The 26,913-nt window shown below is 38.5% G+C and overlaps 1 protein-coding gene across 4 annotated transcripts in view; it reads left to right on the forward strand.

Moving 5' to 3' along the window:
- The first annotated feature begins 705 nt into the window (after nt 1-705).
- Nucleotides 706-26,913, forward strand: part of AASS (aminoadipate-semialdehyde synthase) — a 46,120-nt gene continuing 19,912 nt past the window's right edge. For 2 of the 4 annotated variants that reach the window (XM_037056510.1, XM_037056512.1), the window contains exons 1-9: nt 706-829; nt 9,203-9,427; nt 15,347-15,523; nt 18,435-18,519; nt 23,401-23,468; nt 23,569-23,715; nt 24,592-24,670; nt 24,801-24,928; nt 26,336-26,484. In XM_037056510.1, coding sequence (XP_036912405.1) covers nt 9,218-9,427; nt 15,347-15,523; nt 18,435-18,519; nt 23,401-23,468; nt 23,569-23,715; nt 24,592-24,670; nt 24,801-24,928; nt 26,336-26,484 — 1,043 coding nt within the window. In that variant the 5' untranslated portion in view covers nt 706-829; nt 9,203-9,217. The remainder of the gene's footprint in view (nt 830-9,202; nt 9,428-15,346; nt 15,524-18,434; nt 18,520-23,400; nt 23,469-23,568; nt 23,716-24,591; nt 24,671-24,800; nt 24,929-26,335; nt 26,485-26,913) is intronic. The other 2 variants (XM_037056511.1, XM_037056513.1) reach the window with 2 other exon arrangements.

The following is a 26,913-nucleotide window of genomic DNA, read 5'->3' on the forward strand; positions in this document are numbered from 1 at the left end:
GGTACGAGAACATAAAGGTGTTGGAGAAAGTTATAAAAACAGGAGAGGGAAGATTACCCTCTGGTCATTGACTCCCAGAAGGACCAATATGGGCTTCAGACGTTCCTTCAGCATCTTGAGCTGAGGCTAGTTTTTATGAAATGCATTTTCCCTTGTTCCTCCCGGCCCGTTAGTGCGGACTTTTAAAGAACGTTGGACTTTGTCAGATACACATGGATTGTTAATATTAGTTGGATGTGGATACGCCAACTTTTTCAGTCTCAGTTTGCTGGACTCCCAACAAAACTGTTCCAAGAACCGTCATCTGCCTTCATTGGCCTGCTGTGAGACTGTGAATATGCTTTAAAAAGTGTATTTCTATAAACAAACACTATTTACACGAGCTCACAGGGTTTTTTTCTTTCTTTCAGGAAATACATCTATTTAGTGTGTAAGACCCAGGCTATTTTCATTTCTCTCTGCCTCTGCATGTCCTCTGCTACGGACAGTTACGAACTTGGTCAATAACTGTCCTGGGCGGGTGTGATGTCCGCAGCTAAGGACGCAGGTCGGTGATGGAAACCGCAGAGGATTTTCCGGGAGGAGCAGGGTCCGGGCATGACCTAGTACCTGGCAGCGCCGACGATTGGCGGAGGAGAAGGTTGTTCCCTCTGGGCGGCCGCTGATTGGCTGTGGGAAGAGGAGGCCAGACGTCCTCTGAAGTTGAGCAAACACCTCCTCCCTCCCGGCTCCCATCCCAGTTTCTTCGGGGACTTAAAGGCCTAACCTCCGGAGACCCGAGACCCGGGAGCTGGCAGACAGCGGGAAGGTGGGTGCCTCAGAGAACGAGGTGAGAAGGGGCTCCCGGAGGGGCTCCCGGAGGGGCCGAGCAGACGTGCAGCGGTCTCCGCAGAGATGTGCTTGGAGACTGCCCGCCCGCGGGAATCGGGTGTGGGCGGCTGGGAGCCCAGCTCTGCCAACGCTCCTGCAGGGACCCCCTCAAACCGAGCCCTGCCCTTCCAGGCCCGTACCCACCCCCTTCCATGCCGGGGCCCTGATGAGCTAGGGAGAGAGGGTGGTGAGCGTTAGGACCTCCCTCTCAGGCATCCCCTCCTAGCATGGGAGGGCAGCTGGTCTGGCTCCAAAATTTCTGTGTAGGAAGGGGGAGAGATGCAGTTAGGATTTCTTTTTTCTTTCCTTTTCTTTCCTTTCCTTTCCTTTCCTTTCCTTTCCTTTCCTTTTCTTTTCTTTTCTTTTCTTTTCTTTTCTTTCTCTTCTTTTCTTTCTTTTTTCTTTTTTTTTTTTTGTCGGGTTGGAGGGTGTGCTTGCAGAGTAAATAAAAGACTGGTGTTGAAGCTGCAGAGTTAACAGCTTGCTGTATCTTGGACTGTATGGCTGTCTTTACATTGGCTGACTGCGGGGATGGGCGGTGGAGATTGTGGGGGGCACCGCCCACTCCATCGCTTTCATTCCCTGTGGTTGTTTTCCCGATGGCATTTCTAGCTCTGGCCTTCTTAGACGAATTCTGATCACAAACTTCTCACTCTGACAATCTCCTGCGGGCCATTCTTTTGAACAAGGAGCGCCCCGCCCCTGCCCCATCCCCGCCCAGCAAGCTACTGCTCCTCGTCCGCAGGCCAACGGAGACAGGAGGTGGGAGGAAGCTGGGTACCTTGGATCTCTGAACTCCCGAGATGCTGCAGGGTCTGTATGGTCCAGGGTCTGAGAGAGACTGCTGGGCAAGTGGATGCGGGTAGAAGCAACTGTTACCTGCACTGCTTGACTGAACAGGGCTAAAGTGCCCTGACAACTTTCAGAAGACATGTGATTTTCAGAGACTGATTTTAGGGGAGTTGAAGTGGGGTGGGGGCTTAGAGAAAGGGAGGGTGAGAGAGTTCAGTAACGCGAACAAAGGTGAGCATTTTTTGATATAGTGGATCATCAGTTATCTGAATGTGGAGCTGTGGCTACAATTATGCCCATGGAGCTAGTTACGCAGGAGGAGATCGCTGACTCAAGCAGTGGCTTTTATTTATTTTATTAAGAAAAAACAAATCACTGATAGCACTTTGTGTAGAGGTGCTCATGTCTATGCGAGTGTGTTTATTTTGATTTTGTCACTGTACTTCCCTTCCCCTGTTTTCCGCATAAAGGCGCCAGTGAACCTAGGGCTCAGGACCTGGCACTGTAAACTGGTGGCCTTCCTGCCAAGCGAGTTAGGAGGACAAAGGTTTAAACCAACATTCCTTAGTCAATTTTCCACTCTCCAAGATTTGTATTTGTTACCAGTTTCACCTGTCACTGGTGACAGCATCATCAGAACTTTAATTTGAATGATTTACAATTGGAAATTTCCCCCTTAACTAGCTAATCTTTTATTTAAGCCTTAACAGACCTTGGCTTAGTATTTTGGGAGAGATCTTTCTGGGTTTAGGAAGGTCCATTTAACAAAAATGTTTTCACTTTTGCAAGTATTCCTGAGTAATTTCTTCATAGAAAGAATACTATAAACAGGGGCAAGTTTCCTGGGTGAGGCCACAACAAATTCCTGAAATTCATGTAATCACAGAAACACTGTGCATTTTGAATGGGAATTAACCAACAACATTGTTACCGTATTAGTCTCAGATGCCATTTTTAAAGATACATCCCTCTTTCAGGGATGCTAAAATGTGAAAAAAAATATGTCTTAAATCTGAGAGAAGGCAGTATTAAAATGGTAAGCTGTTTATCTTGAATGCCCCTGCTTAATGTGAATGAAGTTGAAGAGAGGGCTTATTGGGCTCGCTTTTTTTTTTTGTATGTAAGACTGGGGAGATATAAGGGCCATGGTGAAGGCCTCACACAGTGTGGGAAAGAGGAAGGAAGACAGTGTTTTCTGTTGGTGGTGTGGCTGTGCTCATCTTTGTGGAGTGGGCAGGCTCAGAGACTTTGTTTCTTAATGTTTACTGAGTGCTTACAACATGCAAGGCAGTGCTCAGCACTTTTTGTGTATTAGCTCAAATAAACTTCACAACACATCTGACTCCATGTTGCAGATAAAACACAGGCAGGTTATGCACGAGGGTCACGGTCTAAGTGGAGCTGAGGAGCCCAGGCTGCTGTGGAGGTGAGGAGTCATGTTCCTTTTAGGTTCCCTTCCTGCTGTAATCTCTAGGCTCCCCAGTTACCAGAGTTAATGCAGGTAACCTCTGTGAATGCTGTCTCCCATAGTCTTTTTAGTATTTTTGTTTCCTTCTTTAGTATATTTTAGCTGCATCTTCACAAGTCAGAGTGCCTACTTATGTTCTAAAATTCTAATGACTTTGTAATCTACAGTGCCCAGGAACTAATATGCATAATAGAATATTAGAGCCGAAAAGACTTTAGTATTATATTCCAGTCTGGATGAAAAAACTGAGGTCAAGAGAAGAAACCCTATAACCACTCAGTTTCAGTTCCCAGTTCTGGATTTTTCTACCACATTATGGTGCATTTCTTAACACTTATTGGTCTATGAAATCTTGGCAGGGAATAGACATTTTTGTTGAATATTGTGGCACAGTGGGAATGAGGAGCGGAGTGAGGGCTATGAGCCCCTATTTGGGGTGTCTAGTTTTTTTTTCTCTGCTGCATAGGTCTTTATGATGTTCATTTAAAATTGCTCATTTATTCATTCATTCTTTTTTGAAACCTTTCAGTTCTCCTATGCATCATTAACAATGATGAAGAAAATACAATTTATTCCCTCAGAGCATTTGCAGTTTAGCAAAGAGACAGACAGATAAGCAGATAAACATTTTGGGTTATCCTCCAATTCAGGGCTAACTTTGCATTCCATCTCAGTGAAGCAAAATCTGTGGGCTAGAGACTAGGAAAATCATGGGTCTCATATCTGTGGATGACTGTGCATAGCTGATGGACTTGAGAACATATGAATATTCTTACTGGATTAGCTAGTACTAATAGGGTCCACCCACCCAAGTAAGTCTACATGGCTTTTGTTTTTGTTGTCGTTTTTTTTTACACTTCTGGCTGACTTAAAGTGTTTTAATGCGGAAGTGTCAAAGGAGGTACCTGTGCAAGCAACAGGAAGTACAAGTATGGAGAACAGTGTTACTGCCTGCCCAAGACTAGTTCCAGCAAGCCTTGGGGTTGGGAGGTATTTGGATTAGTTCTAGGCCATCATCAGGTGTTCTGTTAATTTGTAACTATTTTGGGGCTACCCGAAAAATCCAGGATTATCGTGGTCTGTATAACAAATATTATACAGTGTGGCCCGAGACTCATGGCCAGGGAGCTGTTCTCATCTACAGTCCCAGGACTTCCTGGGAAACCATGGTTTTTAAAATATACTTGCAGTTTTAAAATGAACTGGAAGGGTAGGTATGAATTGTTTGCATTTCTCATCCATTACCTTATTTTGTTCAGCTCAAGGCTATTCCACCCTTCATCTCTCAATATTTAATCAACATGTATGCCTGATTAGTACAAATAAAAGACATTGAGAAATCTCCACATGTGATTTAATAGTTTTAGTTTGAATCACTGAATTATGTTCTAGTGGCATTATTTTAAAGATCTAAAATATAAGGACAAAAGCGTATCTCTGACTATGGGGACTAGAGATGGAAGATTTGGATTTATTTGTTAAGAAGAAATTTGTAATCCTTTATACATGTCCCACTGGAAAGAACAGCAATTAGGAGGCCTTCTTTATGCTTAAGTTCTTGTATTTGTTGAAAAATTGTTCTGGTTTACGTAGCTGGTCTCTGAGTTTTAAAAGTTTTCTGATTAGGTTAATGGTATAGAAAGGACTGAAGAGACCTAAAAGATTTTTGAATATTGGATGAAAGGATAAAAAGCTCTGTGGAGATCTCAGCTCTATCAATCTACCTACCACTCTTACTCGAGAAAACAAGCACAAATCAGATACATTGTTTTATGGCATAAGTACTACCTGAATAGTGGCAAATAAATGTAAACCCATCCAATTACATTTAAAAGTTATGCTTACCAGAATTGTAGACTGTTTTTATTATGATTAATCCATAGAGGTTTGGAAAATGATTGTTATAAAACATAGAAAGTCCCTTACTTCTACGGCCCTTACTCCTTTCATTTGCATGATCAGTTTTAGATTACCTTCTCTCAGGGTCATTCTGACCCTAATATTCAGTTATAATCAGTAAGTGGTACTTCACCATCTGATTTTGATGGGCCACTTAATTAGATGAAATACTCACATGCTGCCTCTGTTGGATCCCATGAGAGTGAGCAAAAACTGAATTTCTGTTTCCTTATGAGCACCCCGCAAATTGCTGTGCATATCTTAGGTACCCCCCACATTTTTTGGATTAAAGAAATAAATCAGAGCACCTCTTCTGTAATCAATGGGAAAAAGATAACTCCATCAGGAGAATTTTGTGCTTTTATTATATTTTTATTTACATTTTGAAGACTATTTCTGCTAGAAACTAGTTACTATCATATTAATATATGTAATTGTACAAAGACCAGTCTGATCATCATTTAAAAGGGCCTTTCCAAGTACATGTGAGGTCCTGTGCCTGTGAATGCGACATTTTCTCAGATAGAATCTTTTATAAATAAATCTCACAAAATTTTCTTTGTTTCCTTCTTGTGATTTAGAGTGATGATATGCCCAATGACCATGGTTTATTCACGGCTACTGACAGAAAATGGTGGGATGTGTATGGAGTGCCAAGCTCTATCTATCACCTGTGTATCATCTATCTACCAAGTATCTATCATCCATCTAACAATTATCTATCTATTATCAGCTATCTGTCATCTATCATTTCTATCTCTAATCACCATTTTCCTTCTCATTTCTCTGGAAAAGGATGGAAAGTACCAAGAATATACTAGCATGTTCTCCTTGCTTTGCCTGATTCTCATGTATACATTGCAAAGATATATAATTTGTAAATGAAAAGAAATGCTTAAGTCTTCCTCCCACTGAGAGATGGAAAGAGGGGTATGGTGACATCATATACTATGTTCTACTGCTAGAGTCCTTCCACTCTAGTAATAGAGTGTCTTCCTGTCTCTGTGCACGTCTGTGCAGTTAATTCGCTGTGATGCTCCCATGGCTTTTAGAGTCATTTCAAATTCCGGATCCATCCTAGCTAAGTAAATTGTGTACCTTAGCACTCATCTGGTTTTACAAAACATAGGGGAGAATCTTTTAAACTTCATTTTTATGCTATAAAAAAACACTAGCCCTTCTGTGTTGAAGGAAAGACTTGAGCAGTTAAAAGAAGGATCTTAATCTCCTCCCCTGACTAGGTGACATTTCTCTTTCTCCCCCTTATTCCTCTTTTTCTCTGCCTCCTCCTTATCCTCCACAGTTCTTTCTTTTGCTTCTCTTCTCCTCCTCTTGCTTTTCCATATCCTCCTTGCTTATTGTACAGGCCATCATTATCACCTGGCACTGTCAAGTGACCTCACCAGAGCCAGTGGTGAGCCAGGGGTCTTCCTGCTTTGTTTTGTTGAAGGCTTTGCCAGGAATAAACATTATGTTTACTTTCTGATGTTCTTGGGAAAACCCACAAAATCTAGCACAGGGAAATCCAGAACAGCCCACCTGGGCATTTCTGTGAAATACTAGAGACCTACAATGTGCTACCTAAAAGCAATGAAGAAATCCTGACTGTTAGATGTTTTCTGATGACATTAGAATAAAATGAATGGTGGACCTGGAAAGTTCCGTGCTGAGACCAAGTTCCAGGTTCAAGTACTTACAAATACAGTAATACCTGCTATAATCAAATTTTTTTCTCTAAGCTCTCAGAAACTTAGACTTTACCTTGGCAAAAACTCAGGAAGTGTTTTTGGTGGCACGTGGGAAAGAGGATAGAAGCAGCTGGCCCTGGGGGAGAACCTAGAAACTGGTCATTTGCTCTAAGTATTAAAGTCAATGCCCTAAGAATCTGACTGATTTGTGAGACATGATGGAAGCAGCAACAACAGGTGTCAAGTCTATATATCATGTGGATCTACAGGCTTTGGCAGAGGAGAGAAAAATCCCAAGTGTTAAATATTAACCCAGGAATCCTACTTCTGCTAAAAAGCAGCAAGCAGCTCTACTTGGAGCCCAGTTCAGTTTCTTCACCTATAAAGTGGGGATAATATCTACTTAAGATTTTTTGCAAGAAGAAAATGAAATGTCATCTGTAAGGCATATTATGTTTAATCGATGGTAACTATTGTTACATTTGTTTAAAAACAAAGTTACAGGATATATGATTTGGGAATTCCCTGCAAGTGAAAGTGAAAGCAGCTTCTCTAATAAACTCCAAGGGGTCACAATGCTGCTTTCTTTTCTGAGTCCCCAAGAAGGCTTGCTTTTGCAAATATCTACGTGTATATTACCAGTCTGTGAGTCTGTCCTCCCATATCACACCCCCCACCCCAGACCGGGGAGGGAGGAGGAGGAGGTGGATGATCACTGAGGGAGGGGAGGCTGTGATCACAAATCAAGTTGGGCTGAGGGGAGGGGCTGTATTATCTGAACATGTTTTCTCATGTTAGCCCCAAGAATTGCTACAAAGAACAGAGGATGTGGTGTCCCTCTCAATGAAATACAGCTTCTGCTGGGAGGGTGGGACCATTTCTGGGCTTATCTATGTGTTCAGAAGAATTGTGTGTCTTCGAGATTGGTTTTATTTGAGAATATAGGGATTCAACTTCTATGGGATGCTGTAGTTTCTTCTTTGGCTTGGGTTTTTGGGCCCAATGTTGTCTGTTTATTTAAACAAAAGTATTTAAATAAAACAAAAGTATTTAAATAAATTAAACATTAGCTAGAATACATAACAGTCTTTTATTGAAATGTTGATCATCGATATGGCTCCAGCCATCCATGTGTTCAGTTGCTGTGTGTGGCCCTTTCTCTTCCTGCCCCTCTCCGTCCCGAGGCCTTCTTAGAGGGATTCCTCACTGTTTGGTCTGCTGTGTAGTGAAGTGCCGTTTAAGTTTCCTATCTCAGGTGGCAAGGACTCGTGTGCCCCAGGTTTGGACAAACCTTCCCAGTCTATGCGGTAGGTCTGATGCAGAGGTTGCAGTCTGATATAACAGAAATGCATTCCATACAAATTTTGATAAATGCTAACAGGAATTGGTTGAGCATTTCTAAAAGCTATGAAATCATTCAGTGCCTATATTTTGGTGCCAACCTTAAACATAAAAAACTAAGGTTTAGCATCCAAATGATACAGCAAATTATCATCTGAAATAACATTTGGCTTCCAAATATACTTAGCCATATGAAGAGTGATTAAATACTGTTTGATTTTTATGCTTTAAAAATTCATATACAATTTACAGTGAGCTTCTTGTCAACATTTCATGATTCGATAAATTATACAATTTGGAATAGCAATTAGAAAGCTGGTTGAGACAGGTCCAGGTTTAATGTAATAGGAAGATGTGTTAGGGACAGGGAACCCTGGGAAAGGGAACCAAATGTTTAAAGTAACAAAAGAGTCAGGAAGGGTGAGGTTGGGGTGTGTGGTTAGGACTGAGCTTCTTGAACCTCTAACAGCTGTGGAGAAGGAAACTGTGTGTTTGTTTTGTTTTCTTAACTTTCCAATCTGTCAGAACCAACACTTTCTGAATTACTAGAAATGCAGTTGTGTGATGTAAAGGTCTCTAAGTCCTAACTTTCTGTTTCTGTACATGTCTTATCATGGACCAGTGAAAAGCAGCTCACGGACAGACAACAGGCTGCCCAACACTCTGGGTAGCACTTGTAAGGAATGGTCAGAGATGAAACTCCAAAGAGGCTGGAGCTGCATGGTCAAGAATCTTGTGTATGTTTAAGGAATTCCCAACTTTATGCTCTCAAAATAAGCATAAATTATCTAATTGAATTTATTTGCATAGCAGGTTAACTTGCTTAAAACATTTATTCATGCTGAATAGTCCTGTGATAAAACATGTATTTAAAAATCTATTCTGGCTTCTCATATGTGGGTTAGTGTCCCATAAGTTGTTCAGTACTTTTTGTATTTTGGAAATAAATAACCTCATTTGTGGAAAATTGGGTTTGTTTGGGTAAAGGAAAACATTTTATCATCCAGGTTTCACCTTCCCTTTTCTCCATCTTGTATCTATTATCATCTGAATTGGCTGGATTTTATAGCAGATTTCTTAGGACACCAAAACTGTTCTGTGAGCCCACCTGCCTTTTGTTGTCCTGTGCCCTATGTCGTTGCAGTCGCCAGGTTTCAAGATGCTGTGCGTATACAGGACCAAACTGGGCAGGCTGGGGCTCAGCCTCTCCAGAGGGTTTCACCACAAGCCCGTGATGGCCTTGAGGAGGGAGGATGTGAACGCCTGGGAGAGGAGGGCACCTTTGTCACCCCGGCACATCAAGGGGATCACCAACTTGGGTTACAAGGTCTTGATACAGCCTTCCAATCGGCGGGCCATTCACGACAAGGTAAATATTTTCAAACTTTAAGTATGTGGGAATAAAATGACTCTGCAAATGAAAATTAAAAACCACCTGGGTGAAAAGAAAATGTTTGCTAATATCACTGAAATACCACATGGCAATATTCCTTTACTTTGGTTATGATGAGATTGCTAAATTAGAATTCTTAAGTCCAGAATTCATCCAGTATGTATTATTTTTATTCCATTCTATGCTTTCTCTAGCCGGGGTATAGAGGGATTGCTTTTAATTTGAAAATTTTTTGAGCTCTTTCTTGTTTAAATATTTTTTGTTGAATTTATTGGTGTGACATTGGTTAATAAAAGTATATAGGTTTCACGTGTACAGTTCTATAGTACATCATCTGTATATTATATTTATTGTGTTTTCACCACCCTAAGTCAAGTCTCCTTATGTCACCATTTATCTCCCCATACCCTCTTCTACATCCTTCCTACCACATTTGCCCTCTGGTAATCACCCTACTGTTTCTGTGTCTATGAGTCTGTTTCTATTTTGTTTGTTAGTTTATTTTGTTCATTAGATTCCATATATAAGTAAAATCATGTAGTATTGGCCTTTCTCTGATTGGTTTATTTACTTAACATAATACTTTCCAGGTCCATCTGTGTTGTTGCAAAAAGTAATATTTTCTTCCTCCTTATGGTCTAGTAGTCTTCCATTGTGTAAATATGCCATGGCTTTTTTATCCACTCATCTACAGATAGGCACATAAACTGCTTCCAAATCTTGGCTATTATAAATAATCCTGCAATGAACATAGCTGTGTATATATTGTTTCAAATTAGTGCTTCAGGTTTCTTTGGATATATTACCAGAAGTGGAATCGTTGGATCATAAGGCAATTGCTTTTTTAATTTTTTGAGGAACCTTCATACTGATTTCCATAGTGGCTGCACCAATCTGCATTCCCACCAATAGTACACATCCCTGCCAACACTTATTCTTTGTTGATTTATTTATTTTTAATAGTTTATTTTTATTGTATTTTTCCATGAACATTTATCCCCCTTATACTTGCTCCACCTCTACCCACACCCCTCCCCCAACATGTTGATTTATTGATGATAATCATTCTGAGAGGTGTAAGTTGATATCTCATTGTGGTTTTAATTTGCATTTGTCTGATCATTAGTGACATTGAGCGTCTTTTCATATGTCTATTGGCCATCTGTAGATTTTCTTTGGAAAGGTGTCTATTCAGGTCCTTTTCCCATTTTTAAATTGAATTCTTTGTTTTCTCAGTGTTGAGTTGTATAAATTCTTTATATGTTTTTGAAATTAACTCCTTATCAGATGTATTATTAGTGAGTATGTTCACCCATTGAGTGGGTTCTCCTTTTTATTTTGTTGATGGATTCCTTTGCTGTGCAAAACTTTTTAGTTTGATGTAATCTCACTTATTTTTTATGTGTTTCCCTTGCCTGAGAAGACGTATCAGAAAAAATATTGCTATGAGAAATGTCTGACATTTTACTACCTATGTTTTCTTCTAGGATATTTATGGTTTTGAGTCACATTTAAGTTTTTAATCCGTTTCAAGTTTATTCTTGTGTATGGTGAAAGAAGGTGGTTTAATTTCATTCTTTTGAATGTTATCAGTCCAATATTTTTTATGAAAAGATTTTATTTGTTTATTTTTAGAGAGGGTAAGGGAAGGAGAAAGAGAGGGAAACATCAATATGTGGTTACCTCTTGAGTACCCTCTACTGGGGGCCCGGCCCACAACCCAAGCATGTGCCCTGACTGGGAATTGAACTGGTGACCCTTTGGTTCACAGGCTGGCACTGAATCCACTAAGCCACACCAGCCAGGGTTATGTCCAATTTTCTAGATGCCATTTATTGAATAGACTATCTTTAGCTCATTGTGTGCTCTTGCCTCATTTCTTGATATTAATTGACCATAAATGTATGGGTTCATTTCTGGGCTTTCTATTTTGTTCCATTGATCTCTATGTCTGAGTTTATGCCAGTGCCATGGTGTTTTCATTACTGTGTCCTTATAGTATATTTTAATATCAGGTAATGTGATTTCTCCAACTTTGTTCTTTTTTCTCAAGATGGCTGTAACTCTTCCAGGTCTTTTATGGTTCTATATTTTTGGAACATTTGTTCTAGTTCTGTGAAATATGCCCACTGGTGTCTTGATAAGAATTGTGTTGAACTGTAAATTGCTTCGGGTACCATGATCATTTTAATAATGTTAATTTTTCCACTCCATGAGCACGAGTATATGTTTCCACTTATTTGTATCTTCTTCAATTTCTTTCTTCAGTGTTTTATAGTTTTTTGAGTACAGGTCTTTTCCATTTTTGGTTGGATTTATTTCAATATTGAGGGATTGCATTTAGAAGGAGGTAATATCTTTTAGTCATGCTCTACTTTCCTTCATGGTGGGTTCTCATTATGGAGTGGGGGACAAGGCCAATAAGACACTACTGTGTTTTGTCTCATAAAACATCCCTCCAGGAAATGCTTCATTAAGTACAGTTTGTTCATGGTAGTTTGCCTTGCCATCCATGGTTGGGATGCCCTTTACTTTTACTGTTCCCTTTATTCTTCACAATAATTGTATAGGTTTGACTCCTTTATTTTAAAGATTTACATATACTTTTTTCCTAGGCCATTTGAAAATATGTTGTAGACATCATAACATTTTACTACAAAATCCTCAGTATGCATTTCATTATCATTTTTCTGAATAGCCATCATGTAATTTTTTTGCCTAAGAAATTACTTCATGATATCATTTCACATAGTCCACTTCACATTCCCCATTTGTCTCAAATGACTTTTATTTTAACTGAAACTTAATTAAGCTTTCCTTAATTTACCTTTATTTTTTTTTAGTTCTTTTAATCAAAAACAGGACCCTCCCCTTTTGATTTTTGTTAGTTTCAATGACATTAGGTCTTTGGGAACATTGCAGGCCAAGTGAGTTGTAGGATGTTCCACTTCTGGGCGTAACTAGTCTGTTTTTTTATCTTGTGATAATTCAGGTTGTATACTTATGACATAAATATTTCATAAGTGACATATGTTTTTTCCATTGTATCACATCAAAGACACAAAAAACAGTCATCACATGGTGAGGAATGCATGATAACTTGGTTGAGGTGATTACTATCAGGTCCCTCCCTTGCAAAAATACCTTTCTTTCTTTGTATTTACTGAGTCATCTGTGAGATGCTGTGTTGAGATATGTGAATTTCCTGTTTCTCAACAACCTTTCAACTAATGATGTTAGAATTCATTGATATTTTTTATCTGAATTAATTTTTCCATGGAGGCTAGCAATATGATAATTTTGTTTATCTTTTTAAAATTTTACTGTAGTTTTTCCATTGCTGTTTCTCACTCTAGCCCCTCTTCCACCTCCACCCATCTCTTATCCCCCACATCACCACACTATTGTCCATGTTCATGAATTCTTTCTCTTTTCTTTCTTTTTTTTCTTGATCCCTACATGCCAACCTCCTTCCCCCACAGCTGTGCCCCAGCTCTCAGCTCCATGCTCTATCTATCAGTCTGTTTCCATCTTGCTTGTTAGTTATTTTTGTGCACTAGATTTCACATATGAGTGAAATCATATCATAATTGTCTTTGGCTTATTTCACTTAGCATAATATTCTCCAGGTACATCTATACTGTTGCAAAGGGTAGTATTTTCTTCTCCTTCTCCTCCATCTTTCTTCTTCCTTCTTTTTTAGGCCAATATCTCCGATGAATATAGATGCTAAAACCCTCAACAAAATATTAGCGAATAAGATCCAGCAATACATTAAAAAGATCATGCACCATGGTCAAGTGGAATTTATTCTGGATGTGCAAAGTTGGTACAATATTTGCAAATCAATAAATGTGATACATTAAATAATCAAAATGAAAGATGAAAATTACCTGATAATATCAATAGATGCAGAATAATCATTTGATAAAATCCACCACCCATTTATGTTAAAAACCCTCAGCAAAGTTGGAATCAAGGGATCATACCTCAACATAATAAAGACCACATTTGACAAATCTATAGCCAATATCTCACTCAATGGGCAAACACTATAAGTGTTTTCCTTAAGATTGGGAGCAAGGCAGTGATGTCTGCTTTCACCTCTCTTATTCAATGTAGCACTAGAAGTGTTAGCCACAGTGATCAGACAAGAAGAAGAAATAAAAGGCATTGAAATTAAAAAGGACGAAGTGAAGCTGTCATTATTATCAGATGACATGATATTGGACATAGAAAACCCTAAGACTCCACCAATAAATTACTAGATTTATTGAATATATTTGGAGAAGTAGCAAGATACAAAATTAATATCAAGAAATTGGTGGCACTTTTGTAAACCAATAATGAACTCTCGAAAAGAGAAACTATGAAAACAATCCCATTTACCATTTCAACAGCAACAAAAAATAAGGTACTTAGGAATAAACTTAACTAAGGAGGTAAGAGACCTGTACTTGGCAAACTGTAGGACATTGAAGAAACAAACAGAGAAATCAAACAAGTGGATGCATATACTGTATTTGTAGTTAGAAAAATTAACATCATTAAAAATGTTCATACTACCCAAAGTAATCTATAGGTTCAATTCAATTTCTTTTTTTTAACTTTGCAAACCACTTTTTTCTTTTTAAAAAAATTATTTAATTATTTTTCAAGTACAGCTTTCTGTCTATTACTCCCATCCCAACCCATCCCCCCCAATTCAATTTCTATTGAAATACCAGTGGCATATTGCACAGATATAGAACAAATATTATAAAATTTTATATGGAACCAAAAAGACCCTGGATAGCCTCAGCAATCTTGAGAAAGAAGAACATAGTAGGAGGGATCACAATACTGAATATCTAACTATTGTACACAAAGCCATTATGAACAAAACATCCTGGTACTGGCATTAAGAGCAGTCATATTGATCAATGAAACAACACAAATGCTCAGAAATCAGCCCATGCCTATATGGTCAATTAATATTTGACAAAGTAGACAAGAGCATACAATGAAGTAAAATCAGTCCAATAAGTGATGTTAGCAAAATGGGACAGGTACCTGTGAAAAAATAAAACTAGACTATTTGTTTTGAAGAAAATAATAGACCACTTGGTTATTATTTATAGTAGCCAAGATCTGGAAACAGCCCAAGTGCCCATCGGTAGATGAAAGGATTAAGATGTGGCACATTTACACAATGAAATAGTACATGACTGTCAGAAAGAAGGAACTCCTATTCTTCGGGACAATATGGATGGACCTGAAGATTGTTATGTTAAGTGAAATAAGCCAGTCATAGAAAGACAAATGCCATATAATCTCACTTTTATGTGGAATCTAATGAACAAAATAAGCCGATGAACAAACAGATAGGCCCTGAATTATGGGTACATCAAATACACTGACAGATCTCAGAGGGGAGGGTGATGAAGAGACTGGAAGAGATTAGCCAAAGAACTTACACGCATAGCCTATGGATAGAAGACAATGTGGTAAAGGCTGGGGTTGGCACGGTGAGTGTGAGAACTGGGAGAAAAGGGGACAATAGCAGACATCTGTAATAGTGTCAACAATAAAAATTAAAATAAATAAAGTAAAATATTTATTTCACAATTATATTTAAATCCCATGTGTGCTAGTGGCTATGATCAACCTACTAACTGTTCTTAAGTAGGAGCATGTGCTGAATTTTCTAATTTTTTTGCTATAAAAGTCAAACATATTAGATTGATATTTAGCCAGTAAATGAAAATATATGTAGTTATTCTATTACTTGTACTTAATCATAAAGATTTTATTCCTTCAAATAGTTGTGGCTTTAATTGCTGTACATTTACTTATTAAAGAAAATGTGAATATAACAAACCAAGGAATAACTTTTAACCAAAATTACATTCCCAGGAATATGTCAAGGCTGGTGGCATCCTTCAGGAGGATATTTCTGAAGCTTGTCTAATTTTGGGAGTTAAAAGACCCGCAGAGGAAAAATTAATGTCCAAGAAGACTTATGCATTCTTCTCCCATACAATAAAAGCTCAGGAGGCCAATATGGGCTTATTGGATGAGATTCTAAGACAGGTAATTTGTGACTAACACTTATTTTTTTACTTTTTATTATTGAGTAGAGTTTTAGTTTTCTTTCAGCATCTAGAAATGTGTCAGGTTTGTTATTTACAACAGGAGAATTAATCTGTGAGTTGGTGCTTGAATAGTTCTGCTACTCTTAAGACTCCTCTGCTGCATGAGTTTGGAGTTTGTTGTGAGAAATCAAACCATTTATTTTTTATTATAAGATGGATAGAATAATAGAATTGTTCCCCCAAACAACCGATTATTTATAAAGCCAACTGGTTAGATATTAGCAAGTGGAATTTTGGAGCTGAAAAGAACCTCAGGGATCATATATTTCACCAACCCAATTTTTCAGATGGAGCCTGGAGAAGTAAAATGACTTGTCTGAGGAGGCACAGCTCTGCAGTGCCAGAACTGGAATGGAAACCATTTTTACTTTTATTAACATCATAAGGGGAAAAAAGAACTTTTTGAAATATGAATATTATTGGAAAAAACTATTGGCTATTTAAAATACAGAGTTTTCATCCAACCAATATTTACTGAGTGCCTACAATGTGTACAACACTGTTCTTCACAATTACAATAAAATAACCCTGTCTTTGGGAGCTTATGTTCTAATGGGATGAGACAGATGATAAATAAATGGCTTCATCTGTTACTCGGTGATATGTGTAATTGAGACAAACGGGATACTGAAGGAGAAAAGGAGTGCTGGGCATTGGGAGAGGTGGCAATGCCAGTTTAAATAAGATAATCCAGGAGAGTCTTATTGTGAAGTTGGCAGTGAGCAAATATTTGAAGGAGATGAATGATTTAGTCTTATCCATCTGTGAAATCTTGCAAGCAGAGAGAATGGTAATGGAAAAGCCTGAGGGTCTTTCTGAATGGAGGGTGAGAATAAAGCATGTTCTAAAATGCTTATTCTGCTTGCTCTGTGAAAGTGAGAGATGGGAGGAGGAAAACAAAGCTGATGAGAAGATTGTAAATCTAGACTAGTCTAGATGCTAGGCTACAAATGATGGTGACTTGCATGAGGGTGGTGGAGTTTGTGATGCATGGGCAAATCTTGGATGTATTTTAGAGATCTTATTTAGCAAGATTCCCTGATGAAATGCATGTGGAATATGAGAGAGAGAGAGGCGGGGGGGGAGAGAGAACAGATGTCTTTGAGATTTTGTTCTGAGCAACTTTAAAGAGTTGCCATAGATTTAAGATTATGCTACTGTGCAAGGGGCAGTCTTGGATGGAGTATTGAGAGTTGAGTTTAGGGACCGTCAAGTTTAATTTGTTTATGAGACATTTAAGTGTAGGTGCTGTGTGGGTTGTTGGATATGAGTTTGTAGCTCAGGAGGGCATCTCCTTCTGATACATGTATTGTGGTTACCAGAGACTAGCAGGGGTGTCCAATCAGTAGCCTGAGATCAAATGCAGTCCAGGATGGCTATGAATGCAGCCCAATACAAAATCATAAATTTACTTAAAACCTTTTGTTCTCATCAGTTTTCATTAGTGTTTGTGTATTTAACATATGGCCTGAGACACCTCTTCCAGTGTATCCCAGAGATGCCAAAAGATTGGACACCCCTGGACTAGATGGTATCTAAAGCCTTAAGAGAGGATGTAGGTAGGGAGTGAGTGTAGAGAAGTTCAAGATCTAAGTCCTGGGGTAAGGATTTTACCGTATTGGAAACTAGACTAGAATCTGAAAAGAGAGAGAACAGGAGGATTCACAAACAGTAAAAGCAATGAAAGTATTTTATAAGGTATAAAAAACACATTTTTAGTAATTTGAAATATGTTAAATTTGGGCTATAGTTAATTTGCATTGTTTCTGAAGAACAAATTCAAAAAGTAATTAATGGAAGTAATATTATAAGAAGAATATTTCACCTTAAGGAGATAAACTCCTTCAAAGGCACTTTAGAAACTTTTTTTGTTATATAAATTTTCATCCATTACAAGAAAATTAATAAAAACAGACCCAGCAGGGCTTCTTTTTTTGGGCAGCAGTTTGTAACCAATTACTTGAAGGTGGATGAATATTAAACACTCTTAAATTCATGAACATGATTAAATAATATGATCTTTGAGGAAATACAATGAGTGTTTCAAACATTCCATAATTACAACATGTCAATAGGTCTTAACCATGAATTAGTAAGACATTTTTAAGAGAGGGAAGATTCCCAAGGAAATAGGAAGACTGTGATTTTAGTGCAGATGAGAAAGTAAAAAGCAGGCAGGCTGTACTACTTTTTAAATTGTGGAGGGTTGGAGAGAGAAAAAGAAGAGGAGAAAGAGAGTAAGAGAGACTGAGAGGGAGACAGGGAGAGGGAGAGAGAGAATGAGAGATTTGTGTGTAAGGACTTGAGAGGGAGTGGTGCTATTTTTTTTTAAGGTAGAAGAATCCTGGGTGAATGTCACTTAGAATGGCTTAGGGAAAGGAGCAGTACAGAGGGGGTGATGCAGGAAAGAGAAAAAGCTCAAGAGTGGTCTTGGAAGACATAGAAAAGAGCAGGCCCCTGTTTAGCTCACAGGGCTTAGTCTCATAAGGGACTTGTCTTCTTTGAGACTAGAAGAAAGGATGTGAGGATAAACAAAGCTGTAGATATATTTGTAGATGGTGCTGGGCTAAAATTTAAAGGAAATCATGCCATTATTTGACTGAGCTCCACCAATGGACATTTAGCACCCTGGTAGAACCATTCTTCCATCTCTAATCACAACCCTATCATTGACTTGTGACCTGCCTTTTCTAAATGTTTCAGGGTGTACCTGATGGTAACTTATGTTGGCAAGTCAAGATATATTTTTTAAAAGGAAAAAAGTGTGAAATGTTGCCCTGCTCATATATGTGCTTTACTCATTGAAATTAAGCTTGGTGTGACTGAATTTTTTTTTACTCTTTTGTCAGGAAATCAGACTTATTGATTATGAGAAAATGGTGGATCATAGAGGAATTCGGGTCGTGGCATTTGGACAATGGGCCGGTGTGGCAGGTAGGTGTGCTGGGGATTTTACATAACCCACTTTGAAATCTGCCTTTGGAGTGACTGCGTGTTTTGTGTTTTCTGTGGCAAGGGGATGGCAGTGTTCACTTCCCATCAATAAAAGTAAACATGCAGGTATGACTAAGGGTAATGAATATCTGAGGCTAAAATAAGAAGGTAAATCATTAAAATATAATTCTTACAAAAATTAAAAAGAAAAAAAGACAGGGAGAAGTATAACAACTATAGTTAGGCTCTGACTTTTTTAGAGATTTGTGTTTAGAAGAGCTGAATTAGAGGTCAGTTTGGTAATGAGAGTTTAGGGAGTAGAAAAAGGGAAAAAAGAAAAAAAAGGTACAAGGGCAGGAGTAACAGAGGAGCAATCTATAAAAAACAGAACGTGGAGTTGGGGAAAATGTATATTTTACTCCTCAACTGAAGATACATTTTGATTTTAGAGAGAGAGAGAAAAGGAGGGTGTGGGGGAGAGAGAGAGAGAGAATGAGAGAATATATGTCAGAGAGAAACATCTATCAGTTGCCTTCCATAAGCTCCCTGACCGTAGACTGAACCCACAGACTAGATTTGTGCTCTGACTGAGAACTGAACCTGCAACTTTTTGGTGTATGAGACTATGCGTCAACCAACCAACTGACCTGGTCAGGGAAACTCTACTTGATTTTTGGCCTAGTTAGTATTTTGAACCTTGTTTAGCTGAGAAACACCATATGTTATAACTATCAGATTGGACTACATGAAGGTCTGCGATTGTCAGAACAAGTAGAAATTTGTATGGATACAGGACACTAAAATACTATCACCCACCCTGACATAACTGAGCACTCCTCCCAACAGCTGTGAAATACAGGTTCTTGTGAGTCACTTGGAACATTCATCCAAATGTTTCATATGCTGGGTCACAAAACAATTCTTAATAAATTTAAAAGTTTTGAAATCATACAGTATATGCTCTGACTATAATAAAGTTGAGTTAGAAATTATAATTGAAAGACATCTAGAAATTTTCCAAATATTTGAAAGATAAACAATGCTTTTTGAATAACTCATTTAAGAGGAAATCACAGGAAAAATTATAAAATATTTTAGCTGAATAAAAATTTAAAACATAGTATACCAAAATTTGTAGGATATGGATAAAGTAGAGCTTAGAAGAAAATTCATAGCACTTACTGCTTTTATTAGAAAAAAATGAAAGTTCTTAAATTAATGATCTGTGCTTCTATCTGAAAAAGGCAGAAAATGAACAAGAAATTAAATCCAAAACAAATAGAAGGAAGGAAATAATAAAGGTAAAGGGGAAAATAATAAAATCAAAACAGGAAAAATAGAGAATATCAATGAAATCGAAAGTTTGTTCTTTAAAAAAACTCAATAAAATTGATAAATTTCTAGTTAGACTAATAAAAAAGAAGACATTATTTACCAATATTAGGAGTCCAAGAGAGGTCACACTGTATATCTGAAAATTGAACTGGACAAAAGTCTGACAACAAGGAACCATTCAGCCGGACTGAGGAGCGGAGTCAGTGGCTGGTGAAGTGGGATTGGGCAGGAAAAAGCTGCTGGACTGACCCAGGCATGCAGGTGGCAGTTGACAGATACCAGACATGGTGTGGCAATGAGCAGACCCAGTGAGGATGCAAGGTGGCTGGCTGAATGTGGTCACACATTCACACTCAGATAACCCAGGCGAAAGAACGAGCAGTGAGACAGACCGCACAGGCTAGGGCCCCAGTGATGAGAATTAAAGCCTAAAGCACCAATTGGAAAGACTTTAAGGGTCAAGGTGCTCTTAGGCTCACAGAGACTTTGTTGGAGAGACCCACAGGGTCCTGGAGGGTACACAGGCCCACACACCTGGGAACAGGCACCAGGGGGGCCCAGTTTGCTTGCAGGAAGCAGCAAAGGCGACCGAAATCTGAGAGAGCTCAGAACAAACACCATTGTCCCTCTCTGACCCCGCCCCCACATACAGCATCACAACCCAGCAAATGGGTTGCCCCAGCCTGGTAAACACCTAAGGCTCTGCCCCTCATACATAACAGGCGAGACGTAACCAAAACATTATGGCTCAAGAACAGCTCAAAGCCCCAGAACCAATACTTCTAAGCCACCAAGAGATAGCTAACCTACCAGATGCACAGTTCAAAATACTGGTGATTAGGATGCTCACAGAACTAGTTGATTTTAGTCACAAATTAGAGGAACATATGAAGGCTAAACTAATTGAAATGGAGGGAAATGCACAGGAAACCAATAGCGATGGAAAGGAAACTGGGACTCAAATCAATGGAATGGACCAGAAGGAAGAACAAAACATCCCACCAGAAAGGAATGAAGAAATGAGAATTCAAAAAAATGAGGAGAGGCTTAGGAACCTCCAGGACATCTTTAAACGTTCCAACATCCGGATTATAGGGGTACCAGAAGGGGGAAAGAAACAGCCACGAGTGGAAAACTTATTTGAACAAATAATAAAGGAGAACTTCCCCAGTCTGGCAAAGGAAATAGACTTCCAGGAAATCCAGGAAGCTCAGAGAGTCCCAAAGAAGTTGGACCCAAGAAGGAACACACCAAGGCACATCATAATTACATTAGCCAAGATTAAAATGAAGGAGAGAATCCTAGAAGCAGCAAGAGATAAGGGGACAGTCACCTATAAAGGAGCTCCCATCAGACTGTCAGCGGATTTCTCAAAGGAGACCTTGCAGGCAAGAAGGGGCTGGAAAGAAATATTCCAAGTCATGAAATCCAAAGACCTACATCCAAGATTGCTCTATCCAGCAAAGCTTTCATTTAGAATGGAAGGGCAGATAAAGTGCTTTTCAGATAAGGTCAAATTCAAGAAGTTTAGCATTGCCAAGCCCTTATTATATGAAATGTTAAAGGGACTTATCTAAGAAAAAAGATAAAAAAATATAAACAGTGAGAGGACAGCAAACTCACAGGTATTAACAACCACACCTAAAACAAAAGCGAACTAAGAGGACAGCTAGATCAGGAGCAGAACCATAGAAATGGAGAGCATATGAAGGATTAGCAACAGGGGAGTGGGAGGAGGAGAAGGGGGGAGAAGGTACAGAGAATAAGTAGCATAGATGGTAGGTAGAAAATAGACAGGAGGGAGGGCAAGGATAGTATGGGAAATATAGAACCTAAAAAACTTGTGATACATGGACATAAACTAAAGGGGGGGAATGGTAGGGTGTGTGTGTGCAGGGTGGAGGGGAATGAAGGGGGGGAGTGGGACAACTGTAATGGCATAATAAATAAATATATTTTTAAAAAGGGATAAAAGAATATTATGAATAAGCCAATAAATTTGACAATGTTGATGAAATATACAAATCCTTGAAAGACACAAATTACAAAACCAACTGAAGAAAAAAATGAAAAACTTCAATATCAATGTACAAGATAAATTTCACATATAAACATTTATCAAGAGAAATGAATTCTTTTTGGTACATTCTTATTTATATATCTTCATCCATAGTAATATAGAAACAGTCCAAATGCCCTTCAGCAGAAGAATAGATAAATAAATTGTAGTATTTCTGTAAAATGGAAAACTCAGCAATAAAAAGAAGCAAACTACTCATATACACAAAGTATGTATAAATCTCAAAAACATTATGATGAGTGAAAGCAGACACACAAGAAGAGCATATACTTATAATGTCATTTATACAAAACTATAACTAAGAAACTTATTTATACAGAGCGAAATAAGATCATTAATTGTATGGGGCCAAGGGATGGGGAGGATTAACTGGAGTGATGAAAATGTTCTGTATCTTGATTATATTAGTGTTCATATGTTTGTACATTTGTTAACAGTTATCAAACTATGCACTTTAAATTGGTGTGTTTATTGTGTATAAATTATCTCTCTAAAAGTTGACTTCAGAAAAAAGATCAAAAATTTGTTAGGGATATGCACAGGACAAGTTCTACCCCTAAAAAGAGAATGGACGCTGAGGTCTTTGCTAAAGGCATGCTGAGTTTTTTCTGTTTATAGGGCATTTGAATGGATAAATCCATAAGGTGGGCAGTTAGGTCTTGAAATAAAATATCTGTGTTAGAGATACAGATTTAGGGTAATCTGTATACAGAGAATACTTGAAATTTAGGACTGGGTGAGTTTAGCTAAAAAGTTAAATAAGTAAAGAAAGAAAGCAGAGATTGATGAGAACAAGGCCTGGGACAGAATCCTGAAGCTGACTAATGTATAAGGAAAGCACAGAGGACACTAATATAAAAGGAATGGGCATATGAGGAGATGCCTACAGAAATGTAGGATGAAAAATTTCAAATCAGAGACGCAGAGGGAAGAGTGTTCCAACAAAGAAAGGACCTTCATTGCCAAATGCTTCTGACAAGTCAAGATCTGAAAAGTATCTGCTAAGTTTAGCTGTTTAGGTCACTGATTTGCTGACAGGGGTCATGAGGTTAATGGTGACTTCATTCTTGTTTGTTCATTTTTATTTTGGTATGGGAGGAATGAAAGATAAGAATAAGCCAATACAGGGGGATAGTGAAAGTAATAATTTAAGAGTGGATTTGTTAGAGAGGCATGAAGGGATGGGATGTGGAGCAAAGGGGAAGAGCTTACCCTTAGAGAAAAAGCAGGACACTCCTTCCATTTTAGCAGGATTGAAAGTGAAAGGAATGCATAGGGATGAAGCTGGTGTAGTGCTTTTAATGGCAGAAAGGTGAGGAAAGGGATAAAATGACAGCGAGGAGCCCTCCATATCTGAGAAGCTGTGGTCTCTGCTGCTTCAGAGCCCTGGGCAGATTGAAGAATGGGCAGAGAGAACAACGTCAACTCCTGTTAACTAATGGTCTATCGGTCTGATTCTACAATAGGGATGATCAACATTTTACATGGAATGGGTTTAAGGCTCCTTGCTTTGGGACATCACACACCTTTTATGGTGAGATTTTAATTTTATTTTTAAAAAATACATATCACACTTTAAGAATAGAAAAATGTCTCAGGTTATAGACTAACTTGAATTGTGTGCTTGCTTTCAGCACATTGGCATGGCTCATAACTATAGGAACAGCAGTCAGGCTGTGCAAGCTGTCCGCGATGCTGGCTATGAAATATCTCTGGGTTTGATGCCCAAGTCGATAGGGCCCTTAACATTTGTGTTCACAGGGACTGGTAATGTATCTAAGGTAAATCCCACCTGTCTTGTTTCTGTAAAGCAGCCTGGAACTCTGAAACTAACCCAAAGGATGTGGGCATTTTGTGACATTTCAGAGACCTGCTTTTCCAAGAATGGGCATTCTATTTGGAGTGGGTACTTTTCTTACCTGTGCACCTTTCCTGTAGTAAATAGCAGTCATGTTCCAAACTCACGTTTTTTGCTTTTAGTTGATTCCAAGTTGTGACAGGTTTTTAATGTTTTTTTTTTCTTTTTCCTTTTTAGAGGCATAACTCATTTTTAATTGTGTAAAGCTGTCTTCTTAGGGTGATCTGTTTTACCTCCATCACTGAGATATTAAAAAATTTGGAAGTTCCCCTAGGATATACTTTTTTTAAGACAGATGTTAGGAAGCTTGATTCAAAACTAGAACTGATATTTTTATTTCTGGGGTGGTTTTAAGTACACATTTGTGACCTCTATCCCCCACTGAGAAACTTGTAATTGCAAAACTTATCTTTCTTCAGGAACAATATTTTACAAAAGAGACGTCACTATTTGTATTATGCTCTAAGATAGGTATCTAATTTTTTGTAGGAAATACAGTTTCCCCACTTGAAATAACTTCTGCAATGGAGCAGAAAGTAAATAGAAATATTTTATTCTGTTCTCATTTTTAAATACTTTTGTTGCTATGCTGAATAAGTTAGGTAAAAAATGAAACCCTTTCCAATGCATGTGTTCAAATTGCAAGCTGTGAGCAAGAACCTCATCTGAGTTTTGATGGTACAGTCCTGGTCACAGGGAGCTGTACAACTGTGGGAAAAGTTATTTACAATCTTTGTAGGAAATTGTGTTGGCTCTTTTCCTATTTATTTTTTGAGTTTTACTCATGTGTTATTTACAGGGAGCCCAAGAAATCTTCAATGAACTACCCTGCGAATATGTGGAACCACATGAATTAAAAGAAGTTTCCCAAAATGGAGGTAAGAGGGGAAGGATAACTGTATTTGTTTTTACTGTTTTTTATAGTTTCTGTGTTTTCGCCATAAATTTCATCACCATAAATCTTTATCATTTGTCATCCACTTTACTGATTTCTTTCTCATCTGCAAGACCTGAGGAAAGTGTACGGAACAGTGTTAAGTCGCCATCATCATCTTGTCAGAAAAACAGATGGTGTATATGATCCTGTAGAATACGACAGATATCCTGAGCGCTACATAAGTCGTTTTAACACTGATGTGAGTATTGCACTCAGCTTTTGAGTTGGTTGTTCACAAAATAATACAGCCAGTCTCTTTCCAGGAGAGAAATTCTGAATGTGTACATTGGTTTTCAGTCCCCCGTATTTATTGACTGTTGGGAGTCCCTTGGATATTATGAGTTGGTCTAAGGAGTTATTGGCTTTTATTGATGTTTGGAGTGGCCTTTGCTGAGTGGTTTTGTTGGTTTCTGTGGCTGTGCCCTTTGCTTTACTGTCTATGTTTGTACTTTAGGTCTGCATGTACCCAGTAGCTCTAAAACATTTCCTGTGGATTACTGTTTTCTATATTTATCCTGGATTAATTTGTATTGTTGGTGAAATTCAGTGTCTATGAGGTTGTGTCTCAACATAGATTTATCCCTTCAGTAGTCATAAATTGCTATTATAACCTCAGCTAGCTCTCTTGAAATGCATACCATTGATTACAGGGCTCCAGGGTGATATAGTGAGGCTGCCTAAGCACAGGCCCATGCCCACTGTACAAAATAGTTACTTACAATTAAAATCCTTGTGAGGAAGGCACACTGGCCTCATCTTATAAGAACAATATGTTTGTGTGTTCCGAAGTGATTGGTCATGCAACAGTCCTCAAAAGAAACTGACAAAAACAAAACAAAATGTGCAAGCATATATGGTGATAAGGAATATTTTGAATAATTTTATATGTTTGAACAACATAGCATTTTTAGATTCTGGCATGAAATTTGGTGTTTAGCATATAAAACATGTTATAGAAAAGGACTCTTACCTGTATTTTGCAAATTTTTGAGATATTGGAGAAAGAAATAATGTGAAACTAGTTTCAAACGGAAAAATTTTGAATTTAGTAAATCTCCATCCTTTCTTTTTCCTCCCAGTCACAGAAGTATTGGTGATTGGCTGCATCCTTAAACTTATCATGACCTAGTTACTATGTATGCATGTTTGTAGCACATTTGTCTATGGAGCATACTGATGTTATCTGATTTAATCTTCCCAGTATTGCTTTGAGGAAGGGCTACATATTATCCCCATCTGGCAGGTAAGGAAACTACCCAGAGAAGTCCAGGTAGCCTAGTTAGATCATGCTATACTAGTTGCTGAGCTGCAAATAGAGTTCTAGGTCACCTGATTCTCTGTCCAGCCTTTTTCTTGGCTGGGCACCACATCAGAGAGCAAGTATATTAATATATTTGTGTTCACATATTGCTCTATCATGGGGAATTTTACACTGACTGGGTGGCTACTTTTTGTCTTTGACTCAAAAGATGGCCACTGACCTGGCAAACAAAATCAAGTCGAAATAACACTAAATGTTTCTCATGGAATTTACTGATGGCTCTCTCAGCAGACTGCATTGAAATACTCCATTTCCTAGCTGTTGAACTTGGAACTTGCTTTACAGGTTGCACCCTATACAACTTGTCTTATTAATGGGATCTACTGGGAACAAAACACCCCTCGTCTACTAACCCGCCAAGATGTTCAGAGCCTCCTGGCTCCAGGCAAGTCTTCAGCTGTTGGTGTGGAAGGCTGTCCTTCGCTGCCACACAAGTAAGGACTTTCCTTCAGTGATGATGGCAGTTTTTAACAGCAGGGCCCACTGTTAGGGCATCACACTAGGGGTCCACATACCACAAAACTTGACTGTTAATGAGGACTTGTCTGCCTTATCTTTCTGCCTTGTCTACCTTTATCTTAGTTGACCTTTTGAGAGCATTTGGCAGTTAACCTTCCCTCCCACTTGAAATCTTCCTTAACTCCTGTGGCTCCATTTGTAGCTCAGAAGTTATCTCCTCAGTGAGGTGCTTTCCAGCTTCTCCGTTTTCATTCTCTCTAATCTGTTTCTCCGTTTCTCTTTCTGAAACCCACTATCGTTTATTTTTTCCCTCCCACTTGAACTTAATCTTCTTCTGGAGAGAGGCTCTATTTCTCTTGGCCACAAGTACTTAGGACATTGCCTGAAAACAATATACATTCAAA

The sequence above is a fragment of the Sturnira hondurensis genome, unplaced genomic scaffold (assembly GCF_014824575.4).
Source record: "Sturnira hondurensis isolate 20B ecotype Veracruz unplaced genomic scaffold, ASM1482457v3 Scaffold0008992, whole genome shotgun sequence".
NCBI classification, from domain to species: Eukaryota; Metazoa; Chordata; class Mammalia; order Chiroptera; family Phyllostomidae; genus Sturnira; species Sturnira hondurensis.